The sequence below is a fragment of the Onychostoma macrolepis genome, chromosome 07 (assembly GCF_012432095.1).
Source record: "Onychostoma macrolepis isolate SWU-2019 chromosome 07, ASM1243209v1, whole genome shotgun sequence".
Classification (NCBI taxonomy): domain Eukaryota; kingdom Metazoa; phylum Chordata; class Actinopteri; order Cypriniformes; family Cyprinidae; genus Onychostoma; species Onychostoma macrolepis.
Window position 1 is genome coordinate 43552537 of NC_081161.1, and position 25221 is coordinate 43577757.

The window sequence follows — 25221 nt, forward strand, 5'->3', positions numbered from 1 at the left end:
ACACAGACTGATATATTTCAAATGTTTATTTCTTTTAATTTTGATGATTAGAGCTTACAGCTCATGAAAGTCAAAAATCAGTATCTCAAAATATTAGAATATTTACATTTGAGTTTGAATAAATGACCATCCCTACAGTATAAATTCTGGGTATCTCTTGTTCTTTGAAACCACAATAATGGGGAAGACTGCTGACTTGGCAATGATCCAGAAGACGAACATTGACACCCTCCACAAAGAGGGTAAGTCACAGTAGGTCATTACTGAAAGGTGTGGCTGTTTACAGAGTGCTGTATCAAAGCATATTAAATGCAAAGTTGACTGGAAGGAAGAATTTGGGTAGGAAAAGGTGCACAAGCAACAGGGATGACCGCAAGCTTGAGAATACAGTCAAGCAAAGCTGATTCAAACACTTGGGAGAGCTTCACAAGGAGAGAACTGAAGCTGGAGTCAGTGCATCAAGAGTCACCACACTCAGACGTCTTCAGGAAAAGGGCTACCAAGCCACTTCTGACCCAGAGACAACGTCAGAAGCGTCTTACCTGGGCTGTGGAGAAAAAGAACTGGACTGTTGCTCAGTGGTCCAAAGTCCTCTTTTCAGATGAAAGTAAATTTTACATTTCATTTGGAAATCAGGGTCCCAGAGTCTGAAGGAAGAGTGGAGAGGCACAGAATCCATGTTGCTTGAAGTCCAGTGTGAAGTTTCCACAGTCAGTGATGATTTGGGCTGCCATGTCATCTGCTGGTGTTGGTCCACTGTGTTTTCTGATGTCCACAGTCAGCGCAGCCATCTACCAGGAAATTTTAGAGCACTTCATGCTTCCTGCTGCTGACAAGCTTTATGGAGATGCTGATTTCATTTTCCAGCAGGACTTGGCACCTGCCCACACTGCCAAAGGTACCAAAAGCTGGTTCAATGAGCATAGTTTTACTGTGCTTGATTGGCCAGCAAACTCGCCTGACCTGAACCCCATAGAAAATCTATGGGGTATTGTCAAGAGGAAGATGAGAGACACCAGACCCAACAATGCAGATGAGCTGAAGGCCACTATCAGAGCAACCTGGGCTCTCATAACACCTGAGCAGTGCCACAGACTGATCGACTCCATGCCACGCCGCATTGCTGCAGTAATTCAGGCAAAAGGAGCCCCAACTAAGTATTGAGTGCTGTACATGCTCATACTTTTCATTTTCATACTTTTCAGTTGGAAATCCTTTCTTTGCATTGGTCTTAAGTAATATTCTAATATTTTGAGATACTGATTTTTGACTTTCATGAGCTGTAAGCTCTAATCATCAAAATTAAAAGAAATAAACATTTGAAATATATCAGTCTGTGTGTAATGAATGAATATAATATACAAGTTTCACTTTTTGAATGGAATTAGTGAAATAAATCAACTTTTTGATGATATTCTAATTATATGACCAGCACCTGTATAGCCTGGTAATACCAAACTCTGCTACTTCGCTTTGCTTCGAGTACAGAAGCGAAATGAAATTGAGCGGAAGTACGAAGTCTGACGTAGTCATGCTAACAAATATACCCCAGCGACTTAAGACTGGTGTCAGTCCTCTGTCGTGTCTGTCATGTGTTCCCGCCTCTTGTGTCCATATTTGGTCTTGTTCCTGTCCTTGTTAAGTGTGATTATTAGTTAAGTCTTGTCCAGCCGTGTTTCGTCTAATTATCAGTAATTGTCATGTGTATTTAGTTCCTGCCTGTTTAGTTAGATTTGGTCTGGTCTACTCGTTATTCCCCGGTGTTCCTGTCCGTGTCAACCTTGCCTTGTCTTGCCCTGTCCTGATGTCCTCATTAAAGACTATTATTTTGAAGTTACTCCTCGTCTGCGTGTTCCTCGTTTCTCTCTTCTGTGTGCACCGTGACAACTGGTTTTGTGGTCCAGGGTCACATATAATAATTTACTGATAATTGTTTAAATTAATATAATTAATACTTTTGACTCATCCATTTTCTTAAAAAATGGTTTAAAGGCTGAAATGTGAAGTGTATAATTTTATAAAACTGTTTGTTTTGTGAAAACTTCTATCTGAACTGTAAATCATGCTTTTTACATTCATTTTACAGTTTACCATAGACATTGCCCTACCCTGCTCATATGGTATACATTTTATTTGTGCAGGTCTTAAAGGTCTTAAAAAGTCTTAAATTTGAGCTTAAAAATCCTGCAGCAACCCTGGGAAATCATGACATTCATTTTAATAGTGGGCCTATTTGTTTTTCTGCCAGGTGAGATCTTGGCAGAAATCTTCAATTTAGCATGGCCAATTTTCCATGAATTATCTCTATAAGTAAAAATGAAAAAAATGCAGACATTCTTTAAAGCAAATTTTACTTAGTGTTCTCATTTTATATAAAAATGTGCAAAAATATTAATAACATTTGAAGCAAATGAATAATATTCATTCACGAATTGGCTCCGTTGGGCCAATTCGTGGACCTTACATATTATATACAGTATATAAATGTTTCTGCAGGACTTAGTTTTAGGGGGCTACTAGAATACAGGGGGGCGTCAACACTGATCTTGCATACCCCTCAGCAAATGTGCAGTTGCGCCCCTGAGTATTTCATGCACAACCTGCAGCTGAATGAAAAAAAAAAAAGAAGGATTTGCTCTGTCATAATGATGTGCCATGTGCATTGTAGCAAATTAGCTCAAAGGGGAAATATTTATAATTAATTATAAGTGGTTATAATTAATAATTAAATATTTAGATTAGATCTTAGAATTAACTGTAGCAGAATCAATATTACAATTATTTGCTCTGTCCATCCACCGAGCAGACAATTTAATAATTTATCAATTCTAGGAAAGGTTATTTTCCTGGCCAAGGAAGAATAGGTTTCCTACTTTATGCAGTACTATATGCTATAGCAATAGTTTAGCATGTAGCAAGGATAAACACTCAGTGACTTCAAATTGTGAGCAGAACACAGAGACAATCAATTGTGAATATAAGGGATTTAATAAATGAAACTATAGCTAACATACAACTAAACTAAGCAAAACATCTACATACAGAATGAAAGAAAGTGAGGAAAGAGAGAGAGAACAATAAAGAATGGCAGTATTTCACATCAATTAACCACATCCCAATGAGAATCATCAAAGAATCAACAAAATCACCTTTAAAGGGGGCTCAAACTTAAACACGCATCTAAATAGTTGTAAACGGTTACTTGCATTGGCTTTGTTGCTGAACAAGAGTCCTGATGCGATAGACAACGGAGGTTCTTGATGATTTCTTTAGGGGTGAGCTGGAGATTTTCCTCTGGTTCTTCTGAAGATAGGAAAGTCCACAGCGAGTCGACAAAGTTACTTGAAGGTAAAACTGCCAGAAGGTAAAACTCAAGAGGAGAGTTTTTGAAGAGTCTTGGTAGTGTCCGTCTCATGAAGAAGGGTTTTTGAGCCACGATTAGTCTGAGTTAGGGGCTTTTGATAGTTCTCATCCACACCCACCTTTTGGGTGGAGTGGCCAATCAGAGGCATGAATTTTGAGCGGGAGAAACTTTCTTTGTCTCTGTTTATGTTTATATTTCCATTTTTATTGCTGGTCTGGAGAGTTGGTGCAGTTTTACTTCAAGCATAGCAACAATTGTATGATGCATTTCACGATCACATAGTGTACATCAGTACATCTTTCTTTGATACCAAGAAAGAAACCTCTAGAAGTTATTGAAGGAGAGATACACTCAAACACTTGAATATAGGCCTTTAGAGTCTAACTAATACAAATAAAGAGTTGTAACTCGGCTAATATAATAGGGGAACATACATACAAAACATGCATATACCAGATACATTTACAGCCGCTTATATATGGCCTAAATAAAGAAAATGTCTTTATGTGTGTGTGTGTGTGTGTGTGTGTGTGTGTGTGTGATGTGTATTGTGTTTGAGGAGGTAAGTCCACTGGTCTAGTCAGGCTGTTGGTGCCTGGCACTGGGGTGTCATTAGCCGTGTTTCCACTGTCACTTCTGGGACTTGATCGTGCCTCGTCGGTGCTTCCTCAGAGCCAACGGCCGGGGTTTTCTGGCCCGATGAAAACCTTGGGCCAAAGTGGGCCAACTGGGACTAGAGGAGTGGTTATGAACAAAGGCGGAGTTTCTCCGCGTCTTGAGAGCGTCAGCGCTGCAGATCATTTCATAAAGTTAACAGCTATAACACCAGCATTAAAGTCTTTTAAAATAATTTTAGCTCAAAACTCACTTTCAGACAGCAGCGAGTGTTTGAAATAACTTGATCCGATGTGGATTATGATCACCATACAAGGCAGAAATATTTATAAACGATGCAAAAGACTATGCTCGCTAGCCATTAACATTACCATACTAAACATTGTAAATACGACCGCTTCTCTTTGTTGATGAAATGATGGGGTTGCGTGACGTTGTTCAGCGAGGCGTGTAAAAGGCGGGTTTTAGTGAAGCACAGCGGAGCTTCTGGCCCGACGGTGGAAACGCATCGTGATTTTGGGCTCGGTGCTACAGGTCTGAGACTATTAGCCCCGCCAGCCCGTTTAAAGCACTGGCTCGCACTGGCCCGACAGTGGAAAAGTAGCTATTTACTTCCCTTTGGAATGTGTTTGAAGTCCGACGGGAGACCAGAGAGTTGATCTGCTTAGCAACTTTTTGATAGTGGGGGAAAACCATTGGCAATTTAGCACTCATATAAATGTAGACGGTGGGGCCAGGTCTGTAATTTATATGCAAATGTCAAAAGGCTAAAAGGGTCTCTTAAAACATAAAGTGTAATTAACCATCAATGAGCCTAAGTGGACGCTACAGCATTCAAATTTAAACTTTTTCTTATTTTTCTGGACAAACATTCCTCTGTTTTAGTCAAATTAAGCTAATTGAAGAATGTTATGGATGCATCAGTGTTAGAATAATTTTTCTGATACATACAAATACTCAATGATTTGTCTAACACAGGTAGATCTGTTCTTGTTCTCCTGCAGATCTGAAGCCAAAGCCTGAACTCTCATCATATCCTGCAGGAGCTGCGCTGACAGGAAACACAGTGACTTTGACCTGTCGCATGGATCCGGCCGCTGGATGGGACTTTTACTGGAACAAACACACACTGAACTCTGAGACAAAGACAGAAACAAACTCCTACATAGTTCAGATTGATTCAGTGTCTGATGGAGGCCAGTACTGGTGTAGAGCTGGAAGAGGAAAACCAGTCTACTACACACAATACAGTGATGCACTGTGGGTAAATGTTACAGGTGAGAGAGAATATAGTATGTGATGAAACATACAGATCAGAGACAATATCTGCAGAACTCCTAAAACGTTGAACCAAAAATAAATGCATTAATCTGTGTTTGAACAGTGAGTCCTAAAGCTGTGGTGACGGTCCGGCCTGATGAACGAGTGTTCAGAGGAGAAACAGTCGCTCTCAGATGTGATATAAAGTGGGCAGGAGACACTGAGTGGACGTACAGATGGGAAATAGAGGGAGCAAACTGGTATAAAAACTCTGCTGACCGATGTACAGAAGAGTGCAGCACCAGTGAAACTGATAATCAGAAAAACAGAAATGCTGTCAGCTGGTGTTTAACACAAGAGTTGAACATCAGCAGTGTTGATCACGTTCACAGCGGTAATTACACCTGTACAGGACAGAAAAACACACAATGCTCTCAGCGCAGTGATGCTGTTACTCTGACTGTATCGGGTGAGTTTGTGTGTTTGTTGATTATCATCAGTGTGAACAGCTTCTCTCTCTATAACTCGTCATGTTTTGTTCAGCTGAAGCTCGGGCAGCAGTGCGAGTGTCTCCACAGCCGTGGCTGACTGAAGGAGACTCAGTGACTCTGATCTGTGAGGTTACAGGCTCCTCTACAGGCTGGATGTTCAGCTGGTTCAGAGATGATGATCGTCTGTCAGACAGCAGCAGAGGAGCTGGAGGCTCTTACACTCTCAGTCCTGCTGCTCTACAGCACACAGGAGTTTATACGTGCAGAGCAGAGAGAGGACGACCGGCCTATTACACAAACTACACACAGATACTGTGGATCACTGGTGAGTCTGTGTCACAGCATTCATGCTTGTGTTCATCTGTATTTGTGTTTCATTACAGTCTTTGGCACAGGGGGGCTAGAACATCTGAGACCACTGCAAACCTCAAAAACCTGCTCTCACTTCCCTCCAATTCTCAGTCTAAACCAGATCAGAAGCGCTATCTAACCTTCTATGGCATAGTGTTGCTCTCAGGCAACAAACTACCTTTTTGGAACTCTCACCCCTTTAATTTTTTTTTCAATAAAAAATGTACATACAGTATATAATATGTAAGGTCCACGAATTGGCCCAACGGAGGTATGCAATGGTGAATGAAGGTTTCCTGTGTGTTCTGTCTTTTCAGTGCGCAAAGTTCTTTAATTTAATTTAAACTCTAATCTGACTCCGTTTTATTATGATCTGAAATTTAGGTTGAAATGCCAATTGGTTGTTTGTTAATTTCTAATTATTATTATTCTGACATTTGATTATTCTATTTTGCTCTTTAATCGTATTGAATCTCATTAATCTTATTCATATAACACTTTGAGTCTGGTACCGGCCGGTATACAGATCTCATATTCACAAACTCTTCATTCTTGGTCATCAGACAGAGGCGATTGACTAATATTCTGGATGGCTCGTGCAATACTTAACTCATTCTAGAATACTTTTATTAGTCCCCATAGATCTGTAAACACTTAATTATGGTAAGACTATATCTAACCAGAGGTCATGACCATTACTTTAGAACCAAGTTGACAAACTTAACTTCCTCTAAGTAATGCCGTGATTTCTCACGTACACTTAGTTAGAATAATGTTACACTAATCAGAGGTTGAGGCTGACTTGAATTTAGGTTGGTCAACAACATACTGTTGTTCTAAATGGAAAAACCCAATAGCCTCTACAGTCTAAGTATACATAACTAATGCCAATGTGTTAGCCGGAGCTCTAAAACATTTTAGTCCGTTACTAAACTGAGCGCAGATTTGCAGTGTTATAGACACAATTAATTAGAGTCAATGATATCAGAGTAAGTCAGAATAAATTCAATGTAATATTTTATTATCAGTCAGGCAAATACATAGCCAACTGTGGGTGTGGGGCAAAGCCACATGGTACACAGTGCCACAAATTGGTAAGATAAAAATCACTTTTTAACATGTTTAAATTTAAATAACTTTATTTAAAAAAAATATATGCATTTGCATTAATATGTAAGAAAGTATGTTTGGTTGTTGAAAGACTTATTGTATTTTTATTTATATAGTAAAACTGTGTATTTTTGTTCGTTGCCTCAGGGCAACATTGTGCAATTAGACCAATTCTGTTCAGGCAATATCATGCTATAGGGTGGAGATGTGCTCAGATGAATAATCAGGGATATGATGCTTTCATGTCCTCCTGGGCAGTTTTTACAAGCTCAGAAAACTCAAAGAATGTGCAGTATTATTGTTATTATGCCACAGAGAATGATGGGAAATATAATTTTGTCCCTCAAACATATCAGCTCATAAACTGGCTAAATATAGTGTTTTCTGGCAAAATATATCAATCTTCTTCATTAATAGTACACATAATGTGCGTGCACATTCACACATACACATTGGGCGTCCATGTTTTATGATCCGGATATTTAATAGACGTTATGATTTTTATTTTGTACAAACTGTAAATTGTATCTTCTACCACTAAACCTACCCCTCACAGAAAACTAAAAAATATATCCTTCTGTATGATTTATAATTTTATTTTCTCATGGGGACCAAAAATGGACCCACAAGGACAATATTTACTGGTATTACTATACTTGTGTGGTCCCCATAATGTAGGGAATACCAGTATTCTCTCTCTCTCTCTCTCTCTCACACACACACACACACACACACAGACACACACGCACATCCAAAATATAAATTCATGCCATAGAGGGCTAATACACACTCATAATATATGCATATGGCCCTTTTTATTTCAAACTTCAGTGCTAAATTCAGCTTATTTGTACTTCATTACTTCATTAAAGATTATTTTACTACACACATATGTGTGCTGTCAGTTTTGAATGAGGTTTTCTTCTTCTCAGGTGTTTCTCCTTCAGTGTCTCTGGAGGTCAGTCCCAGCAGAAGTCAACACTTCTCGTCTGACTCTCTCTCTCTGAGCTGTGAGGATCAGAGGAACTCTGCTGGATGGACGGTGAGAAGATACACAGACAGAAACACAGAAGATTGTTCAAAACAAACAGGATCTACATGTCGAATCGTCTCTCTCAGCACATCTGACTCTGGAGTTTACTGGTGTCAGTCTGAATCTGGAGAGAAACGGCATCCTCTCAACATCACTGTACACGGTGAGTCCTGTTTCTAATCACAGCAGCTACACTCTTTCTAATCTAAATCCTAATTACAAAGTCTACACATTTTTTAATTGTGTACAGCAGGTCACAGACTGACATTGCTGTACAATTGTTTGAATAATTTTTTCAACACACATCTATTATTTTGATTTTTGATAAACATGCCATTAAATGCCACTTAAAAATAAAACAGACTCTTCCCATCTAAATGAGCAGTTTTTAGTCAAATTAAACTGCAAAGTGGACTTGATTTTGATCTGAGTACACAACACACTCTTATTAAAATTTGTGAGTTTTAAATTTTGATGAATTTCTGGCTAATTTGAATAAATTACAATTTCAGTTGTATATTTTCTGATGATTAGGTTTAGGAGTGGATCTACTTTTTTTTCTAAAAATCAAATGTATTTATACAATTCACGTTATACAAATTCATATGAAATCACATTTTTACTTACAGTTGGGTTGGGCTAACTATAAACAACTCATGAAAAAGTTTTGAACTGTACTTTCGGTTCAATGCAAAATTTCAGCATTTTTGCTTATGAATTGTTGTGATGTTGTTTTGATATGTTCTTGCAGTAAGCACACATTTCTTGTGTTGTGTAGATGGTGATGTGATTCTGGGGAGTTCTGTTGATCCTGTGATTGAGGGAGATACTCTGACTCTACACTGTTTACATCGATCTACAAACTCCCCGATCCTCGGAGCTGATTTCTATAAAGACGGATCACTCGTCCAGAATCAGACGACAGGAGAGATGAACATCACGACTGTCTCAAAGTCACATGAGGGTTTCTACTCCTGTAAAACAGAGAGAGGACCGTCACCCAAGAGCTGGATCTCAGTCAGAGGTCTGGGAATAATGAGTGGTTTTATGTACCTTTGTAATAGTATAATACAGTATGTCTCACACTAACAGATCTGTGTGTTTGTCATGTTCTCCGGTCTCAGCAGCTTCATCTTCTCGTCTGGTCGCTGGAGTGGTTGTGGGATTGAGTGTTTGCTTGTTGTTCTTCATCTCACTGCTGCTGCTGCTGCGGAGATACAAGAAGAACAAAGGTGTGGAGCAGTTCATAACATTTTTTGAATGATTAAACACAAATGAACAGCAACGATAAAGTTTTTGAATGAAAACTCATGAGAAGATCTAAATTTCAGCCTAAAGAGTCTCTATAAACACTGCAGATTAAGTGATCATAATGCTCTTTGTTTCTATTATAGATCAGCAGCGTAACATTAACCAGACATCAGTCCCAAATCAATCTGGAGAATCTCAACCAGAAAACTCTCCTCTACAGTCTGGTCAGCCTCAATAAATGATCAATTAATAGGAATAGGTTACACACATATACAAACACACACACACACACACATTTGTACAGCTATCTCTGTGGGTCTTGACATATAATTCTACTGTTTTTATACTGACCAAACAACATTTATTAACATTTTTTTTTTTGTTTTTTTTTGTTTTTTTAGTTTTACATATTTAGTATTATATAAAGTGTTCTTTTTTTTTTTTAGCCATTTGGTTTACGAGGACACAGGAAGTGTGGGTTGTAATATCCATGCCATTATACACATTTGTGTCCTCTTAAACCATATAATCTTAAATTGAACTATCCCGTATACCTTTATATGTCTTTTTTTTTTTTTTGCTTTGCTTTGCTTTTTACCTTTTCTCCTCAAAGTTCTTGTTTACTGTCCAGTAGGTTCTGATCACACTTATGATGATGTGACGACGGTGAAAAATATAGATAAAGGTTGAATCCTAAACCTTAAAAACTATCTACACATGTATCATACAAAATCAACAATTATTCAATCATGTTGATTTGACTTGTTCATTTTTATTTTTTCTTCCATGCACTGAAAAAGTCAGTGCGGGTCCAGCAATATTTGGACCCCAGCATTCTTCAAAAATATATTTTTTAACTATCACTTAAAGCTTTACAGATCATTGTTATTTTTTTTTTTTTATTATTATTATTTTTTTTTTTCTGTTCAAGACTGTTTTGCTTTTTTACCTTTTCTCCTCAAAATGCTTGTTTTCTGTCCAGCAGGTTGTGATAACATTTATGATAACGTGACCGTAGTGAATAATGGAAACAAAGGTTGAGTCCAAAACACATCATACACTTCATACAAAATCAATAATCATTCAATCATGTTGACTTGACTTTTTTTTTTTTTTTTTAAGATGACCCAGAGACATTTTCAGATATCACATATTCAGAGGTCACTGTCAAGAAAAAGATGGACAAAGGTTAAAACAAACTATCTTAACTACACCTATATAATACAATCATCAGTTTTAACCAGAAACATGAATGCATTTCTAATTCATGAAATAAAAATGTGCATGATTATGATGATGATTATTATCATTATTATTATTTTCAGATGAGACCATTGCAGAGACAAATAATGTGACATACTCAGAAGTTGGACAAATAGGAAAGAAATGCAAAAGCAAAGGTGAGATCCAGTTTTTCCTGACTTACAATATTTCCAGTATATTCCATATAATCTGATTTTTCTTCTGTTTTGTAGATCTTAATACTGGGGAGCCCAGTGATTTGACTTATGCACAGATCAATACACAGCGCAAAAAGAAAACCAAAGGTAAACAGACAATAAAACTGCGTCTAAACACAACGATTAATCACTTTTAATTTGGATATAATCATTGTATAATATAAAAAAAAGAAAGCAGGACTGATAGAGCCAGTTCATGCAACTTCATTTCAGAAATGTAACAAAAAAATCATAACACAACAATCACATCTGTATGTTTTTACTGATGTTAAGAGATGATAAAAACAGGCCCAGACAGACTACAGTCAGATAACCAAACTGTTGTTTTTCATGACAGAGGCTGGTCTTGCTGATATTATGATTGAAATGAAAACTAAACAGAAACCCAGAGGTAAATAAAGAGATGATCTAAAATGTTGTCATGAGCATGTTACAGATCATGGGAAAAAGTGTGTATATAAAAATAAAATACAAAATAAAATGTTCTGATCTCTCTTATCATGTATTATCAATTATCAGTGATGCAGATGTATATTATGTTCATTCGTTCTCTCTCTGTTGTTGTGTATCAGGGAAGAGCAGTGAGTCTGGAGACACTTTGTACTCTGAACTGAAGCACAACGCAGACAGAGGTGAGAGAAACACATCACTATTACAGTCAAACCACTGACCTTAAATATTACCCATCATGCACCGTTTCGTTCAGGAAATGTAAAAATATTTTATCTTTTTCATTGTTATTTATCATTTGTGTTCTTCAGGTGCTGATGCTAGTGACTATGCAACTTACGCTCAACCTATTAGGAAGAAGAATAATGCCCGTAAGAATTATGTTACAAATCTACAATAATTTAACAATAGCTGACAATAATCTCACAGTTTACACTCGTTCATGCAGATTGTGGCATGAAATCTTTTTTTTTTTTAAGTGCACTTTAAAGTGCTTTTAGTGATTTAGTTTAGTTATTTGTGATGATCAGAGGTTCACCTCGATCTTAAAACTGTAAATCATCAACAGAATGAGCTCATTATTCACATCACCTGCATCATGCATCGTCTTTTAACTGCATTTTCTGTTTAAAGGTCCCTGAGTTCAGTGAAGACAGCAGACGGCTAAAAGACATTCACAGCAGCAGACACAGTAACGCTTGTATTGCTTAAGAAATGCTTAAGAGTGAACCGCTTCTGCTTATGCTTGATTGAAATACTTTTGAGATGCATATGCACTATTATCTGCACACATTATGTAAGCAAAACAAATGTATAGTACATTTTCTCCAGTGAGCACTTATGTTTAACACAACTCGTGAAACTGCCCTAGAAATTATTACATTATTACATTATCCTGTTGGTGCCGCACCACAATCACATAAATAAACAGTATTTAAACAGGGCACTTAGTTGATAAAGTTAAATACAATGTATCTTTGTCTTATTAAATAATGCCTGTTTTCCCCAAGCCATTAAGACACATAAATATGATTTTTCTTATATACATATATTTTCATGTATTTCACTCAAAAACAAAAACAAAAAAACCTAGAAAAAAAAACTTTTTTTTTTTTCTATTCTACTTGATTTCTTTCATAAAAAAAAAAAAAAAACTTGCTACGTGTACTGCGTTAGGCTAACCGAGACTTGTCATAACACTTGCACATTGTTGCTCTTTTGTTGGTTTTGATTGCTTCTATTGTCCTCATTTGTAAGTTGCTTTGGATAAAAGCGTCTGCTAAATGACTAAATGTAAATGCAATGTAAATGTCTTTCATATATGATGCAGTTAATGAAAGTGTAATGAAATTTATATTTGATAAATAAACACGCAAACTTGTGTGCAGTCCACTCCAAGAGAGTCACCATAATGCCCGAAAACATTCAGCTTGTGTGACATGGAAATATGTGTTTTCAGTAGCATGCATAAAAAATGAATCCTTTGATGCGAGTTGTTTAAGAAAATATTTAAAATATATTGTATTTATATTCTTAATATGATTAAAATGTTTATAACTGTTTGCAGATATGTTGTTGATTTTTCTGTGATCAGTTAGTTAAAGTATTAAATGTGCAAGCTGTGTAAATAAAACTCTGTATAAACTTTACTTACATTTTTACAACCCTGTGTTGTGCATTGGTTAATTAATGAAAGGTTCTACATTGCGGTCTTCACACCCACTTGAATACTTGGGCTATATAGAGGAAATACGCAAATACTTCACGTAAGAAGTAGGGTGCTAAAGTGCAAAGTGTGGGTATTAGGGATGGTCTGAAGACCGCGAGGGTTTGGGGTGTGATTTTGAGATCGGGTCACATGGAGATTGAGCCTTGAAGCTTCAGTGTCATGTCACATCACTAGCTCGGAGCTCCTCAACCTAAAGCAGTAGTGGTGCGAGGTTTGAATAAAGAGCATGTAGAGTTCATTTTTCCTTTTTTTTTTTTTTTTTAGTTAATGTTTAAAGATGTTTGTTTAACAGTGATTGTTTGGATTCATTTATAAAAGGTTAAAATATTAAATGTAAAATTAAAAAAGGATTTATATGATAAAAATGAAAAACCTTTGTACAGATAATTGTAAGACAGCAGCAGTTTGTCTGAGTGAGCAACAGTAACCAAGGGGGGCGGGGCTTACCGATAGGTCAACTGTATTACAAAAGAGTCCACATAAAGCTTGTTGTGGGGAAACATTGTTGTGTTTGCTATTTTTAAATGTTGCCCTTTTTTAAGGGGTACAACCTCGAAAACCTCTAAGGCTCTGTTAAGAGTCCCCTCAATGTCTCTATGAAAAATGGTTTTCTTTAATGATTGTGTCTCTTTTTTCTTAACATAAACATGTAAGAAATTCATGTTTTAATTAATTACAGGTTATTCGAAAAGAGAGGTACAAAATCAGAGAATACATTTCCACAATCAAGCATCGGAAGACAGAACTTACTTTAATTAATCTTTAATTTAAAAAATAAATAAATAAGTAAAAATAGAAGAACACCTTCATTAACTAAAAAAAATAAAATAAATCAAATCAAAGAAAGAAGAATAATTGCACACATACAAAGAGGAAAAGGTAAGACATAATAAAGGGGTGTAACCCTAACCCTTACAGTAAGGAAATAGAGATGGGCAACTAAAATGATCCAGGTGACAACCAATGAAAGAAAGCCGTCTAAACTTAATCAGAGTCAGAAATGTTTTTTTTTCTTCTTCTTCTTTTTCTTTCTCATATAGTTTCAAAAACCCACAAAATAGTTTCAAACACAATTTTTATTGCTAGTTAAACAAAAAGATGGGAATGCGAGTCAGCCGTGAATCAGCAAATGTGAAAGAGTATAGGAGGTGAGCCCAGATTTTTTTTTATGGATAAAAAAAAAAAAAAATATATATATATATATTCTTTGGATTTGTTGGCATGAGACAATGTAATAACAATCAGTATCTTTCAAAATAATATACTGTGCAAAGATTGGGGGGTTTGTTTAAATGGGAATACAATTCAAACCAAAACTTCAAATTCAAAAGAAAAGAGTAAATGTTATGTTTTATCTTTGATACTAAATGGTTAAGTAGGAATATGAACATATTTGGATACAGTTGAATTAACAGTATATTTTATGCAGTATTTTAAAGTGGACTTATTGGTCTTATTGAAACAAACAAACAACAATATGAGGCAGGAGTCATGCTCTTCTCTAGTCATTCTCAGTTAAGGCAGATCTGCCTCGAGGAAAGATTTAGTTTCTCAGAAAAATCTGGTGAACATGTTTAATATTACATTTCCTGTAATAAATGCCAACACTGTCCAGTAACAAAGCCGACTCTTTTGTATCGTTGTGGCTGTATAATATATGGCACTGCATTAAACCTGTGGGAATAGCTTTAAGAACAGTATTAGATTTATCAAACACCTTCTCAGCCATTTTATTTTAGACCCGTAAACAGCATTGTAAAATTTTAGAGCTTCCAGTCCCCCATCACTTCTACAATTGGATATCACTGCCTTTTTTATTTTATTTTATTTAATTAATTTTTTTTATTTATGAGACCTGTTTTTCTATATAATGTCAAAGGAAAAGTGTATTGACAGTAAAATATGAAAAAGTAAAGGATACACAAAGCAAGACGAGAACACAACAATAGAGAGAGGTCTCTTTGTAGCCAAAGATTGAATATATTTTGGGTCTTCTTAATACTGTAAAAAAAAAAAATGTCTACTACATTTTTTTTTTTTTTTTGATAAACTGGCCTGCCTAAATACTTTATTGTGTCTTTAGCTAGAATACCATCATTTAAAGTTTCATCACATTTATGCAGTGACATTATCTCACATTTGGACAAATGTAGCTTTAAACCACAAGAACACGAGAATTGTTTCATTATCTGAATGGCTTTGGAAAGTTGATTCGGACAAAACTCGACTTGGATAAGCCTACTGAGTGACGTTTAGTAGAACCGCCCATGAGTGTGGTTTCAACTAGGTCCTCTAGCCAAGCATAAGCCGCTTTTCTCCCCATTTGAGCGTTCACATTTTCGTTTGTAACACCGACACCTCCTCTCCATCCGTGCAGTACATGTCCCCGGACGCCTGAACTACGGCGCGGATTTACTGTCGAGGGGCGGGGTAATCCGGGGGGAGTGGACATTACACCCTCTGACAGTCGATATGATTTGGAGTGTGTTCGGCGGGGCGGAGGTGGATCTCTTCGCATCAGCGGAGAACACTCACTGCCCGCTGTTTTATTCTCTGACACACTCTCCACTGGGAGCGGATTTAACCACAGCATGAGAACCGTGTAGACTCAATCTGCTCTGCTCCGCGTCTGTGTGCTTGCATGAGCTGCTCGTGCTTGTGTTTTCTCCTCTCATCTCTGGAGCATAACTAAAGCAGTAAAATTGTTTGGCGGAGTAAAAACACCGTACACATCGAGTAGAGATACCGAACTTTATTTACTGCCCAAAACAGGTGAACATTTATTTTCCCAACGTCAGTTCAAAACCTCGACGTGCACGCGGGAATGGACAAGGCTGCGTCTATATTTCATATGATTTTTGTCTAATAATCGTTGTAGATGACTGGTATTTTCCTCCACGTGTTGAATAAGCACTTTGACAATGGCTTTCATGAAAGAAACATCATTGAGAGACTTGTGGAGGGTTTCATTAAAAAGTTGTTTTGGTCAGTTTAAAGCACACCATACACCAGTCTGGTCTTCATCTCAGGTCACTGCTGCTTCTCGTGTGTTTCACTGCTTTATGGCTGCAGGATGAAGTTCAAACGTCATGAATTGATTTTCGCAGTGGGATTATGAACTGGAGTTTGTAGACCCTTCTGCTTGTTTGACTTGCTTTGCTATTTTCTGCACGTCAATTATTCTGAAGTTCTGCTGTTTGCATGCAAAAGGTTTATAACTCAGATCAAAATTACATTAAAAAAAAAAATATATATATATATATATATATATATATATATATATATATATATATATATATATATATATATATATATATATATATATATATATATATATATATATTGTCACCAACAAGATATTTCATTTGTAACTTTTTTTTTTCTTTCTTTTCACTTTTCCCCCACTTTCTCTTTGGTAACACTATATAAGCTTGCATATCTATACATATTCAATCATTGTTTATATTTGCAGAGATTTGATATGGCAACAATATCAAAGAATCTATGTTCACAGTCAAAGCGCGTTCTGGAGATGCTGCTCTCAGTGGTGTGGTTTGGTTGTAGACGCACCTTGTAGTGGAAGTCACAGCATTTTGTGAGTTGTTTCTATATGGGCCTCATTTTTATGAGACCATGTAAAAAAAAAAAAATTCAGAGTTACATCAATAGACCTCACATGTTCACGGGCGTCTTTAGCTCATCTTTGAGGACACATTGTTATTTGTGCATTGCTAAGTTTAGAAGCTGCTTGTAGTGAGACAATGACAGAAGTGTTAAGAGGCCTAATAAAAGAGTTGAGCTGATGGCTGTGGTTTGACTTCTGCTCTATTTCTGCTCCATGGTTTTAAAAGTGGGGAAGATATTCTTCACCTTTAGTTTCATAAACCTCAAAATACTACCACAAGAGCAAAAGATTCAACATGTGCATGTCATTTTCATTTACTTCTTAGAATACCTGTCTAATGTCAAATTTAAGAGTCTTTGTTTTCTTATATTTTGTTTGATAGTCAAGCAACAATATACAAACTGGTTAAGCAGAATTACTAGTAGCAGGCTTCTGCCAGTTCTTTTTCTCTATATTGATAGTTGAACAAGCGCAGTACTGCAGTACCTTTTTAATGGCTTTTTGTGGCCTTCTCCAGTCTTTAAAGGTGTGGCAAGTGTTCATGATAACTACTTATGGTGTAGACTTCTTTTTAACTCCTATCTGCATGGTACAATTATGCTGTTTGGATTGGGGCTTGAAAAACTGCTCAGGCTCCTAATAACTATTTACATCCTTTGCATAATTTTTGTCTTGACCTATAAGGACTGCTTGCTAAAATCTATATGAAACTAAAACGTTTCACTGCTTTAGTTAGACTGGATAAGTGCAGTGTCAAACAGCAATAAAGAGAATATATTGGCCTTCACTTCTCACACCACTTCTCACTTTTAAAAATATCCTCTGTCATAAATACCCCTTTTACAGATGTAATAGCATTTTAAATATTGTTGCGGTGAATCGTCACTCCATGGAATCTGATTCAAAATAATTTCATAGACTGCATGCGTCACTTGCATATAACATGCAATTCACTTTAAATAGTTTCATGTGTTAGTTTTCACATTTTGTCTCTGATAGTGTGAACATACCAAAAGAGGAGTGACATATCTTAAACTCAGTCTCTTTGTTTACTTTCTTCATATATTTATATAGCAACAATCACACTGGGATTTGATTCTGGGTTATTGTTGCTGCAAAGTCTTTATATATGAAATAAGGTGATCTATATGCAATAATACTTTAATGAACGCAAAGTGATCATATTACAGAAATCACGTTTTTAATCAATTAAAACTAGATTTATATTCAGATAATGCTGCAATTTACTGACAGGTACATTGGATAATACTTTTATTCTTTCGAACATTGTGGCTGTGGCAGCGTCAGAACTATTACCAATCTTTTTGAAATAGTACAAAAACAGCTTTAAAAACTTACATGCACTGAAAGAACAGCTAAATATCTTTATAATAATCTTTTATATTTATAGAGTTTTGTCTCCTCCCTCATCTCTTCTTGAAGTGTGAAACACAGGAAGTGTCTGATTTAGCGCACGCATCTCTGTTAAAACAGTCTATTAATGTGTCAGTATGGGGTCCAGTGCACTGCCTCTCATGCTCTGTGAGTATTTCATTATATTCTACACTATCTTCTGTCTTGTTATTCTGTTTTTAAAACATTACTCAGCTGAAGATAATAGAATGGTTGTTCTGTGTAGGAGGGTCTACAGTCTTGTTGCTTATCGTATTATTTAATTTAATTTAAATGTTTATTTCGAACATGTAAATAAATATAGTAAAAACAAAACAAAAACAATACAAAACAAAATAATTTGAACTTATACATGTCCAAAAATGATTTATTGTTCAGATTCAATGTGATGAAATGTTATGTATGGATCAGATACAGAGTTTCAGAGAACATGTATTTATCTGTGCTGCACGTGAAAGATGGAGTCCCTGTGGACATGTGCTTTTGCTTGGTTTTGTTGTAATACTCGCTATCCCTATTTCAGGTAGTTTGTTAGTTAAATCGGATGCCTTTGTGTTAATACGAGTTTGGTGTTGTGATATTATATCTTTAAATAGTCTCTCCATCAGAGAGCATGAGAAAAGTGACCGAACACAAACGTTTCTCTATCACTTTGGTTATTTCTGCCCCTTTTATTGAAAATGAATTGTAGTGGCCCAGATATCACAAATGACTGAATTCCATTGCATTAAACACAATACATCAAATAAGCGGCATCTGCCAGAAAATGGTTCAAACTTTTCTCAGAATTAACCATTGTTTTTCATTTTTTATTTATTTTTATTATTTTGAACTGGTTGCCATTTTTAGTGAATGTGTGAAGTCAGTATTCCTCCAGTTATTTGCTGAAAAACCACAGCTGTAGTTCAGTATATTAACATATGAACATGTTACACTAATGCTTGACAATCAGAAAGTGTCTTTGGTCTCCATTTCGAACAACATATTGTTTCTTAATATATTTAATATACATACTCCGACCACATCACTTTGGGTCAGCACTGAGCTCACTCATTTTAACTGAACTGGGTTTGGTTCATTTAAAATACACTTCGTGTGAAAACACCTTGAAGTGTTCACATTCTTTTCATGGCCACTATGATGTCACAATTAAGTTGATGGTGGCAACAGCAAACGGGAAGTGAGGCTGTGTGTCTCTAAGACACTTTGACCTGATGTGGTTTGGAGTCTGTAGATCGTTTTGTTCCAGTGAAGAACCAATGGTGTGAAAAACAGATCCTGTGCAACATTGTTTGTGTTGATGGTAAATGATGGAGAATCTCCACCATCAGTTCTCAGGGATGAGCTTCAAAACACATAAAAACACTTTCAGTTGAAGCACTAGGCATGTTTTATCTATTTGCATTGTGTTAAATCAGTGGTTCTCAAACCTGTCCTAGAGTTCCCCAACACTATCTCATGACCAATTCGTATGTATTTTACAAGGTGGCTAAATCGATTTTGTATGATTTGTCTAAACCCCAGTGACGTAGTGATGGGTCGTTCTTGAACGATTGGTTCATTTTGAACGAATCTTTAATGTGACTCGGGAAGAACGAGTCGTCTCAGGGAGTGATTCGTTCAGTCGCGCATGCGCAACATCCTATAGGTTCTGTACTGAATTAGTTCACCTTAGTTCGGGTTTGAGTCGTTCGTTCATCACGTGACAGCCTCATACACTAACCTATGCAGTCAGAGCCGGAAAGAGAATTGATTCGTTCACCTCCCGAGTCTTCGGGTTTGAGTCGTTCGTTCTTTTGTCACGTGACGTGACAGCTTTGGGCAGAGAAATTAGTTAATTTACAACCTTCCTTACAAACGGGTGCATAGTCGTTATTATTATTATTATTATTTACTTTTTTTTTTATTATTGTTTATTTTTGTTCCAGAAAAAGCTTTAGCAAAGAGGATAACTATTCCAAAATGAATTAAAACAATTTAAATAAAAAATACAAGAAAATTAAAATATACTAAAGCCACAGCGCCAGATCATAACCTTAATATTTTAAACTAACATTAATCATTCATATTCAAAATGTTATTTGCTTTCACTTTATGTCATTGTGTCCTTTTTGACCAATCTTCTTTATACAAATATTAGACCAATATGTCAAGTCTGCCAGGAAAAACAATTATACCAGCAAAGTCAAAATTGGAGTAAAAATGAACAAACTATAAGTGCTTTGTAATTTTAGGCTTGGATTTTTTTATTATATAGTTATATTATATGTTTATTGATAGACAAAGACAGTGTAAGGACACATCAATCAATATTTTATTTATAACAGGGTTTTATTTATTTATAAAATAACACAGATCCTCAAGAAACAGTAACAAAAACATAGTGACAAAAATGAACAGACCATTTTTATTTCTAGGAAAATGCTTATTACACATATTTTGTTAATTTGATGATAATTCTTAAATATGATCCAACATACAAAAAAATACAGTTTTACTTTATAGTATTTTACTGATCCGGCAAGTGGTCACGTGACAAAAGAACCAACGACTCAAACCCGAAGACTTGTCAGATAAGAGGTGAGGTGAGCTAATCAAGACCCATTTTTTGAATTTCGAGGGCGGACGGCGGTTCATTTCAAACTGCCCACTGCGCCATGTGACGTCGGAGTGACGTCTTTTCCATGTTATTTTTGGACGTCCAATTTAGGTCCACTGAAGGGGTTGTTTTGTAACGCCAGGCGACGTCTTTTTTCGACGTCTACAGCACGTCATATATTGACGTCCGTGGGACTTCCGTGTAAGAGCTATTTATAGTCCAAATGTGGTCGTTTGTGGACGTCTTTTCAACGTCAAATTTAGACTTATTTTATATATAATTTTTACTTAACTTCTATAACTGTAGTCCTATGTTTTGTTTGGCTCAGCAGCTAGATTCAACAGGAAAATGTAAAAAAACAAAACAAAAAAAAAAAAACATGGCCTATTTGGCATACACATAATAAATCGTGACTGTTTATTTAAAAAAAATCTGTATTCATATGTATCAATCATGTTGATAACAACAATGTTGATATTTGTAAATAAAAAAAATATTACATACAATCATGTAAATTTCCTGCACCTAGACGTCCAAATGACATCCAAAAAATACCCAGTTCAAAGGTCAAATGTCGAACGTCAATCTGACGTCCAATTTGGGTCATGGTTAGACGTCCAAACAGAGGACCTAGTTTGGACGTCGAATAGATGTCCAGAATTGGTCATGGACCGACGGACCCAATATAGACATGATCTGCACGTCTATCCGACGTCCAATGTTTAGTGGGTGTAGTTAAATTTTTTTGATAAAAGTTTATACATCTAAATTTTTTTGCACAAAAGATGACATACATTTAACAAAGGTAGAAAAATGGCATTACAAAGGTTTAAAAAAAAAAAAAAAAAAAACTTCAAGGAGTCAAATAACAATAGGAAGGTTAATTTCTGGGTCATTCCTGGGATTCGGTAATATTTCAGTCCCCCAGAGTTTCTAAAGTGGTGGTTCACCAAAATTGTTAGAAGCTTTTCACAACTTTGGGATGCCCATTATAATTAATAAAAATAATTATTGCATTTTTATATTTTTAGCATAAAATAATGTCTTATACAGTATCTATCTTGAACCAAGCATTTTGTAATGTCCCTGAGTTTGTACTTAGAAAATTATTAACAAAATGTTCATAGTGTCTGTGATTTTTGGCAACAATGTAAGCATTTACTTGTGTTCCTCTCTTATAAAAAATATTTTTCTAAAAAAATGCAAAATATTTGATTAAAAAAACAGACTGTAAAGTTATATCTCTCAGTCTGAACTCAACCCCGTCACACTAACCATTCTTCGCCCATAATAATTTAGTCTCCACTCATATGTGACTTCATCCAGGTCTCTTGCAGGTCTAGTGCTGCAGAAAATGGTTAGTGGTATCATATTTTTGAGGCATGTTATGGTCAGGAAGGGTACTGTCAAGCTTAACAACTCAGCCCCGTCATATAAAATTAAGATGGAAAATTATTACTTTTACAACATTTTATTTTCATAGGTAAGTATATACAATGTGTTTATTTTATAGCTGCTATATATGGTCTACTCTCCTATGCTACAGCAGTGGCCACAACCCCGTCACACTCAACCCCATCACAAGTATATGTATTTCTCATTGTTACGGGGTTGTAAATTTGTGACAGGGTTGAGTTATTTGCTTCATTTATTAATAATTTTAATGAAAAAATATAAAATAGTTATGGTTTCAGTAAATATATATACTCCAAAATCATGACAACTCATATTTTTGTTTTAAATATAATTTTTGACATAATTTGTCCACTTAAACGTGGACAAGCATCATACATCAGAAATTGTGCCCACATTTGCAGCAGAAAGACAATGTTGGCCATGCAGATTTGTTGACCCAGAAACAATGGGACAATATGAGAGAGAAAGAAAACTAAAAATTTTAATTTAAGGCAATGTATCCCTTCAAATGTGTTACAGTCTTCAACCCCATCAGAAAAATATAGGGAAGACAATTAAGAACAAAAGTATTTCTTGCTGATTACCATCTGACATGTTAAAAAAATAAATAACACCCAAAAATAAAGAGACTGTAGACAAACAATTTGTGTATTTTTAGCTTCAGTCCTATAAAAATGTGAAAATGATGATAAATGTTACATTTGTTAACATTACATTTTTATTAGGGACACAAGAGCAGTAGGTAGATGTTTGTTTTATAACGATTTCTGTGTAAAATCCTTTTTAAACCAATTCCATTTTGTCCGTTACGGGGTTGAGAAAAAAAAATAAAGCTGGAAAAAAACTCAAATTGATAAAAGGTCTTTAATGCCTGAGGTGGGAAAATATGATATTTTGAATATGATATATTAAAATATGATTAATATTTTTTGGAGGTTTGATATGTGCCTAATGATGTGGGGTATTTAGAAGTTGAAAAACATGTATATTCCAAGTTAAAATGTTACCGAATTCTAGGAATGACCCTCCTGTCATTGATCAGAAGGTCTGTTCCTATTTTTTTATTTATTTATTTTTAAGTAGGAGCACTAGTGCTCCTGAAAATAAATGTAAGCATAGAGTCCTCAAGAATGAAATATTAAAAACTAACTGCAAACGTTTTTGCAACGTAATATGTGCAAATTCACACACAACGTATCTTTAATTTGGCCAGAATTTGGATCAGAATCCAACATGGCGGCGCGCTCAGACGCAGCGGCTTCTCCGGGTCCCAAAGACGGTGCTTTTATGTCTTTTAATGTCGTCTGTTCGTCTCCAAACAATGTCAATTTACCGCTAATTCATCGGGAGATCACTCCGGGATATATCTATGATCGCCAAAGCCTTTTGGATATCAACAACACATACAAACACAAACTCTCGCCGGCGGCTACTGAGAAGCTACGAGGCCTTTGTTTACTGCTGGAGCCGGATCTCGAGACCGCGGCCTCGCCTACTGACGCTACCCGCACAAGGCGGCGTCGCAAGCGGTGTGAGAGAGGACGGAAGCGCCGGTAAGCGCTGAGGTATACGAGCCAGGCTAAGGGCTAACCCTCAAGACCGGCTCTTCCAACACTCATGCTCTCAAACGTTCGCTCTCTGGAAAACAAACTGGACTTAATTCAACTCAGTCGGTCTACACAGCATGAGGCAAGGGATTGTTGTGTGTTTGTTTTCACTGAAACATGGCTAAAGGACAACATCCCGGACTCCGCCATTCAGCTGCACGGGCTAAACTGCTACCGAGCGGACAGAGATTCATCACTGTCTGGTAAGACTCATGGCGGTGGCTTGTGTGTATATCAACAAAGAATGGTGTAACAATGCTGCGTTAGTATCAAAACACTGTTAATCGCTGGTGGAGTTTATCTTTGTGAAGTGTCGACCGTTCTATCTGCCGCGGGAGTTCACGGCCTTTGTTATTGTCGCGGTTTACATCCCCCCGTGTGCAAATGCAAAGGACGCGCTTCGCGAGCTGTACAGCGCCATCAGCGAACAACAAACAAATAACCCCGACGGCTTTTTCATCATAGCCGGTGACTTCAACCACGCAAACTTAAAGACAGTTTTGCCAAAGTTCTACCAACATGTGAACTTTGCAACAAGGGAAATAACACACTGGACTTTGTTTATACAATAGAGAAAATGCATACAAAGCTGAACCCGCCCCCACCTCGGTACTCGGACCACATCTCTGTTATGCTAATCCCAGCATACAGACCACTTCTGAAACTCACCAAACCGGTTCAAAAGCAAATCACGGTATGGCCAGAAAATGCCACCTCAGCACTGCAGGACTGCTTCCAGGACACAGACTGGAACATGTTTAAAGAGGCGGCCACCTACAACAACCACACAGACCTACAGGAGTACACTGAAACTGTGACTGCTTACATCAAAAGTGCATAGATGATGTGACAGTCACCAAGACCATCACCACACGCGCCAACCAGAAGCCATGGATGACAGCAGAGGTTCGTGGGCTGCTAAAGACCAGAGATGAAGCATTCAGATCAGGAGATAAAGCAGCCCTCAAAACAGCAAGAGCCAATCTGTCTCATGGCATCAAGAAGGCAAAACATCAGTATGCTAAAAATCAACAACAACTTCAGCGACAGTAAAGACACTCGGACCCTGTGGCAAGCCATCCAGACCATCACTGACTACAAGGCCCCGCCACAGGCCAGTGACGATGACACATCCTACCAGAGGCACTCAACCACTTCTACTCACGATTTGAGATACAGAACGACACACCTGCACAGAAACTACCCACATCTCCAAACAACCAGGTACTCTGTCTCCCCAGCCGATGTAAGGAAGACCCTATCCAGGATTAACCCACGAAGGCTGCGGGCCCTGACAACATACCTGGGCGTGTACTGAGAGACTGTGCTGCACAGCTGACGAATGTCTTAACAGACATCTTCAACATCTCGCTGAGCCAGGCAGTCGTCCCCACGTGTCTCAAATCCACCTCCATAATCCCAGTACCAAAGAAGTCACATGTGTCCT

The 25221-nt window shown here is 36.8% G+C and overlaps 1 protein-coding gene across 13 annotated transcripts in view; it reads left to right on the top strand.

Annotated features, from left to right (window-relative positions):
• The window catches only part of LOC131544786 (Fc receptor-like protein 5), a 273713-nt gene that overhangs the window by 49730 nt on the left and 198762 nt on the right, over positions 1-25221 (top strand). The window contains exons 11-25 of one of the 13 annotated variants that reach the window (XM_058783242.1): positions 4984-5256; positions 5364-5708; positions 5783-6055; positions 8124-8387; positions 9003-9248; positions 9349-9456; positions 9619-9699; positions 10458-10511; positions 10598-10663; positions 10801-10875; positions 10951-11022; positions 11273-11326; positions 11508-11567; positions 11697-11756; positions 12019-13013. The exons of 10 other annotated variants lie outside the window; for them this stretch is intronic. In XM_058783242.1, coding sequence (XP_058639225.1) covers positions 4984-5256; positions 5364-5708; positions 5783-6055; positions 8124-8387; positions 9003-9248; positions 9349-9456; positions 9619-9699; positions 10458-10511; positions 10598-10663; positions 10801-10875; positions 10951-11022; positions 11273-11326; positions 11508-11567; positions 11697-11756; positions 12019-12026 — 2039 coding nt within the window. In that variant the 3' untranslated portion in view covers positions 12027-13013. Of the gene's footprint in view, positions 1-4983; positions 5257-5363; positions 5709-5782; positions 6056-8123; positions 8388-9002; positions 9249-9348; positions 9457-9618; positions 9700-10457; positions 10512-10597; positions 10664-10800; positions 10876-10950; positions 11023-11272; positions 11327-11507; positions 11568-11696; positions 11757-12018; positions 13014-25221 lie in introns of those variants that run through there. 2 more of the 13 variants (XM_058783243.1, XM_058783244.1) reach the window with 2 other exon arrangements.